Source organism: Cebus imitator, unplaced genomic scaffold (genome assembly GCF_001604975.1).
Source record: "Cebus imitator isolate Cc_AM_T3 unplaced genomic scaffold, Cebus_imitator-1.0 Scaffold0, whole genome shotgun sequence".
Lineage (NCBI taxonomy): Eukaryota > Metazoa > Chordata > Mammalia > Primates > Cebidae > Cebus > Cebus imitator.
Window position 1 is genome coordinate 5,286,223 of NW_016107315.1, and position 6,408 is coordinate 5,292,630.

The 6,408-nt window shown below is 46.0% G+C and overlaps 1 protein-coding gene across 1 annotated transcript in view; it reads left to right on the forward strand.

Moving 5' to 3' along the window:
* Window positions 1–6,408, forward strand: part of SLC25A20 (solute carrier family 25 member 20) — a 43,544-nt gene that overhangs the window by 33,188 nt on the left and 3,948 nt on the right. The window contains exon 5 of the mRNA XM_017509604.2: window positions 4,722–4,839. Within this exon, the coding sequence (XP_017365093.1) occupies window positions 4,722–4,839 (118 nt within the window). The remainder of the gene's footprint in view (window positions 1–4,721; window positions 4,840–6,408) is intronic.

The window sequence follows — 6,408 nt, forward strand, 5'->3', positions numbered from 1 at the left end:
TTTTTTGCCTAGCCACTGACATCAGTTTTTGCCCTCCACTCGATCATTCTTGTCGGGAATAAAGGCATAAACATGCTTGCATTTTTCGTCTTAAAAATACAGACTTTGTCTGGTGGCTTACGCCTATCATCTCAGCACTTTTAGAAGCTGAAGTGTACAGATCACCTGAGCCCAGGAGTTCAAGACCAGCCTGTGCAGCATGGTGAAACCCCCATCTCTACAAAACAATACAAACAGACAGATATGGGCTGGACGCAGTGGGATTACACCTGTAATCCCAGAACTTTGGGAGGCAGAAGCAGGTGGATCATCTAAGGTCAGGCATTTAAGACCAGCCTGGCCAACATGGTGAAGCTCCATCTCTACTAAAAATACAAAAAATTAGCTGGGTGTGGTGGTGGGCACCTGTAATCTGAGCTACTTGGGAGTCTGAGGCAGGAGAATCACTTGAACCCAGGAGGCGGAGGTTGCGGTGAGTCGAGATTGTGCCATTGCACTCCAGCCTGGGCATAAAGAATGAAACTCCGTCTCAAAAAAAGAAAAAAAAACCAGCCAAGTGTGGTGGTGTGCACCTGTGGTCCCAGCTACTCAGGAGTCTGAGGTGGGAGGATTGCTTGACCATGGGAGGTGGATGCTGCAGTGAGCAGAGATCATGCCACTGTACTCCAGCCTGAGCAACAGAGTGTGACCCTGTATCAAACAAATGTTAGTCTTTTCCACACAAATTTCTATGCTTCATGACTTTGCTCCCTCTTACATGAAAACTCTTTGAAAAAGTTGTTTTTCTTTTTTTTTTTTTTTTTGAGATGGAGTATTGCTCTGTCACTGAGGCTGGAATGCAGTGGCATGATCTTGGCTCACTGCAACCTCTGCTTCCTGGGTTCCAGTGATTCTCCTGCCTCAGCCTCCCCAGTAGCTGGGAACACAGGTGTGCATCACCATGCCATGCTAATATTTGTACTTTTAGTAAAGATGGGGTTTCGCCTTGTTGACCAGGCTGTTCTTGAACTCCTGACCTTAGGTGATCCACCCAGCTTGGCCTCGCAAAATTCTGGGATTACAGGCATGAGCCGCCACACCCAGCCTGTTTTCTGTTTTTTACTACTCATCATTTCCAGTTCCTTTTCTCTAATTGTTAAACCTGCTTCAATCTGGCCTTTGCCTCACAACTGCAAAGAAAGTGGTTTTATCAAGGTCACTAGTGACTTTTATACTTCAGTGGTCAGTTCTCAATACTTGTCTTTCTTTTCTTTCCTTTTTTTTTTTTTTTTTTTTTTGAGACAGAGTCTCACTTTGTCTTCCAGCCTGGAGTGCAGTGGCACGATCTCAGCTCGCTGTAACCCAGGCCTCCTGGGTTCAAGCGATTTTTGTGTCTCAGACCCCCAAGTAGCCGGGACTACAGGCACACACCACCACACCCAGCTAATTTGTTTTGGGTTTTTTTTAGAAACAGAGTTTTGCCAAGTTGACCAGGCTGGTCTGGAACTTCTGGCATCAAGTGATCTGCCCACTTCAGCCTCCCAAAATGCTGAGATTACAGGAGTAAGCCACTGTACCCAGCCTTGTCTCATGACTTTTAAACACCATTTATATGCTGATGACTCAAATTTATTTCTCAGGCTGGGTGCAGTGGTTCACGCCTGTAATCCCAGCACTGTGGGAGGCCGAGGCAGGCGGACCACAAGGTCCAAAGATCAAGACCATCCTGGCTAACATAGTGAAACCCTGTCACTACTAAAAATATAAAAATTAGCTGGACGTGGTGACATGTGCCTATCGTCCCAGCTACTTGGGAGGCTGAGGCAGGAGAATTGCTTGAATCTGGGAGGTGGAGGTTGCAGTGAGCCGAGATTGTGCCACTGCGCTCCAGCCTGGTGACAGAGCAAGACTCGGTCTCAAAAAAATTTATATCTTCAACTCAGACTTTTTCTAAACTTTAGACTAGTTTATGCAACATTTCTATGTGGATGCTAATAGGTGCCTCAAACATCATGTACAAAACTGAACTCCTGGTCTTCCCTAGTACCTCCTCAGCATTTTCCAGCTCTCAGCATTTTCCAGCTCAGCTGGTGACAGTAGTATCCTTCTAGTTATTCAGGCTTAAAGCTCAGGAGTTCTCCTAAATTCCTCTTTTTTTCCCACTCTTTAGATTCCATCTGTTGAGCAGTTACGCCGACTTTCAACATTATCCCAAATCCACCCCTTCTCACCATCTCCATTGCAGTCATACTACTTTAGGTCACCTTCATCACTGTCCTGGATGACTGTGAGGGCTTCCTTACTTGTTTCCCTTCTTACAGTCTGTATATACATAACAATGATAGGATTCTGTAAATATGTTATTCCCACACCCAATCCTCCAAGGCCCCCCAGGTCACTGTGAATTGGCTCTAGCATTCTCTGATCACATGACCTTCCTTCTGTTTCTCAGACATACCAGGTTCACACATGCCCAGATCCTTTGGGGAAGTTATACCAAAAAGTCCATTGATACTCAATTGACATTATCTTAAATTTGTTATTTTTAGAAAAATGGACATCTTTCTGATTGAAAACTTTTCCCAACTAGAATTAGGACTCTTTTTTATTGACTTCTTCCTTTATGATCCTTAGATATTTTAGAGTTTTATTTATGCAAGTTCTATTGCTTAATTCACATATATTTTATTGCTTTTTTTTTTTTTTGAGACAGAGTCTGACTCTGTTACCCAGGCTGGAGTACAATGATACGATCTTGGCTCACTGCAGCCTCTGCTTTCCAGGTTCAGGTGATTCTTCTGCCTCAGCCTCCCGAGTAGCTGAGATTTTAGGTGCCTGCCACCCACCCGGCTAAATTTTGTATTTTTAGTAGAGACAGAGATCTCATCATATTGGCCAGGCTGGTCTCAAAGTCCTGACCTCAGGTGATCCGCCTGCCTTTGCCTCCCAAACTTCTGGGATTACAGGTGTGAGCCACTGTGCCCGGCCTTTGTTGCTATTTTGAATGGGATCCTTTTCATTCATGCATTCAGATGGAGTCTCTCTCTGTCACCCAGGCTGGAATGCCCAGCCTTTATTGCTATTTTGAATGGGATCCTTTTCATTTGTTTATTTATTTATTTATTTATTGAGGCAGAGTTTCTGTTGCCCAGCTGGAGTGCAGTGGCACAATCTCAGCTCATTGTAACCTCCGCCTCCTGGGTTCAAGTGATTCTTTTGCCTTAGCTTCCTGGGTAGCGGGGATTACAGGCACATGCCACCACACCCAGCTAATTTTTTTTTTTTTTTTTAGAGACGGGGTTTCACTGTGTTGACCAGGATGGTCTCGATCTCTTGACCTCGTGATCCACCCGCCTCGGCCTCCCAAAGTGCTGGGATTACAGGCTTGAGCCACCGCGCCCGGCTGACCCAGCTAATTTTTATATTTTGAGTAGAGACAGGGTTTTACCATGTTGGTCAGGCTGGTCTCGAACTCCTGACCTCAGGTGATCCACCCGCCCTCTCAAAGTGCTGGGAATACAGGCGTGAGCCACTGCGCCTGGCCTTTTCCATTATTTTTTAACTAGTTAATCCTGGTATGTAAGAAAGCTGTTTGGCTCATGTTGAACTCTCCTTCCAGTTTTAATTATTGTTTGGTTGATGGTCTTATGTGTTCTGACTCCTCTTGGCCCTGAACAAGCGGGATTCCTGTATGGATCCTGCATGGAGCTGTTTCAGATCTTTCCTGGGATCACCCCTGCCTACCCCCAGATTCTTGGTTCTCAGGGGAAGGGTAGGATCCTCTCCTTGGCCCGCCTCCAGCTTTGCATAGGATCCTTGTTTGTATGGGACCCCTGTTTGGGCACTTAGAGCTCTGAGTGAACTTTTCTGTTCACCTTTTCTTTTCTTTTTTCTTTTTCTTTTATTTTAAGATGGGGTTTCACCATGTTGGTCAGGCTGGTCTTGAACTCCCAACCTCAGGTGATCCACCCGCCTTGGCCTCCAAAATGCTCGGATTACAGGCATGAGCCACCACGCCCCGCCTGTTCACCTTTTCTTAACCAAGCCTCATGACCAGGTAGGCCTGGAATGCAGTTGGTCTTCAAGGGATATTTGTTGAAGGAATAAATGAATGACTAAAGTATTTTTCACTTCCCTTGTACCGCTACCAAATAACTTTATTGTGTTTGACAGATTTCCTCAACTTATTTTTTATTTTATTTTATTTTTAATTTTGAGACAGAGTCTCACTCTGTTGCTCAGGCTGGAGTGCAGTGATGCAATGTCGGCCAACTACAACCTCTGCCTCCCAAGTTCAGGTGATTCTCCTGCCTCAGCCTCCTGAGTAGCTGGGACTACAGGCGCCCACCACCATGCAGAGATAATTTTTGTGTTTTTAGTAGAGAAGGGTTTTCACCATGTTAGCCAGGCTGGTTTTGAACTCCTGACCTCAGGTGATCCACCTGCCTGGGCCTCCCAAAGTGCTGGGATTACAGGCATAAGCTGCCACATCTGGCCTCCTCAACTTATTTTTCAAGTTTTCTGTTGGTTTTATTTCTAGTCAATATGTGAATATTTTCACCTACCCTTATTTCATAGTGCCTGCCCCAAGATCACACATTCCAGATACTTATCAATTTGACAGTGAAGTTTTTCATTGCTCTAACACGTAATGGCCACATGTACTTGGTAGTCTCCTGCAACCTGCTGGGTCTTTGACTCTGATGTTTTTTCTGACTTGATTATCCTCTCCTCCCTTCCAGATTCAGGCTTCTTCAGGGGAAACCAAGTACACTGGTACCTTGGACTGTGCAAAGAAGCTGTACCAGGAGTTTGGGATTCGAGGCATCTACAAAGGGACTGTGCTTACCCTTATGCGAGGTAACCTTTGAGGCCTCCACTTGCGGTTACCTGGGGAAGTTACCTGAGGTGGGTCTGCTACACAGGGTCTTGCCAGATTAGCCTCGGTACCATGTATGTCACATCTCTGAAAATACTGGCAGTGAGCATCCTGGTTTTAGGCAGTCTCACTCTGGTCAGCATGGACAGAGATTAGGATGAGTGGACCTTCCATCCTTCCCAAGTGTCTGCAGGGGTAGAAGTCATGGCACTCACAGTTGGAGGGGAGTGGCAGGTAGATAGAAATCATCACTGGAGGGAGGAGTGGGAAGAAAAAGTGACTTGGGGACAGTAGGGATCTCTCTGGTTTTGAGGGATATGTCCTGTTTTAGTGGCAGTAGGAAAGGCAGAGACAGTCTCCCTCTTGTCCTGAGATGGCAGCTTAGAGGAAGGCCAGATACACTAACTGTGGTTATAACCGTGAGAGAGAACCTTATTTATTTATTTACTTATTTTTATTTTATTTTTTGAGACGGAGTCTCCCTCTGTCGCCCAGGCTGGAGTCAATGGCAAAATCTCAGCTCACTGCAACCTCTGCCACCTGGGTTTAAGCAATTCTTCTGCCTCAGCCCCACAAGTAGCTGGGACTACAGGTGTGCACCACCACGCCTGTCTTTTTTTTTTGAGACAGAGTCTCACTCTGTCACCCAGGCTGGAGTGCAGTGGTGTGATCTCGGCTTACTGCAACCTCTGCCTCCCATGTTCAAGCAATTCTCCTGCCTCAGCTTCCCAAGTAGCTGGGACTACATCAACATGCCACCATACCCAGCTAATTTTTTATATTTTTAGTAGAGATGAGGTTTTACCATATTGACCAGGCTGGTCTCGAACTCCTGACCTCAGGTGATCCACATGCCTTGGCCTTCCAAAGTGCTGGGATAATAGGCATGAGCCACCATGCCTGGCCTATTTTATTTTTTGAGACGAAGTTTCACTCTTGTTGCCCAGGCTGGAGTGCAATGGTGTGATCTCTGCTCAATGCAACCTCTGCTTTCCAGGTTCAAGGACTTCTGCATCAGCCTCCCAAGTAGCTGGGATTACAGGCACATACCACTATGCCCACCTAGTTTTTTGCATTTTTAGTAGAGACAGGGTTTTACCATATTGGCCAAGGTGGTCTCAAACTCCTGACCTTAGGTGATCCACCCACCTCAACCTCCCAAAGTGCTGGAATTACATGTGTGAGCCACCGAGCCCAGCCTCATTATTATTATTATTATTGGAGACAATCGTGCTCTGTCACCCAGGCTGGAGTACAGTGGCATGATCTTGGCTCACTGCAACCTCCACTTCCTGTATTCAAGCGACTCTCCTGCCTCAGCCTCTTGAGTAGCTGAGGTTACAGGTGCATACCACCATGCCTGGCTAATTTTTGTGCTTTTAGTGGAGATGAGGTTTCACCATGTTGGCCAGTCTGTTCTTGAACTTCTGACCTCAGGTGATCCACCCGCCTTGGCCTCCCAAAGTGTTGGGATTACAGGCATGAGCCACCAAGCCCAGCCAAGAGAACTTTAATGAAATTATATCATGTATGTGTTTTTTTTTTTTTTT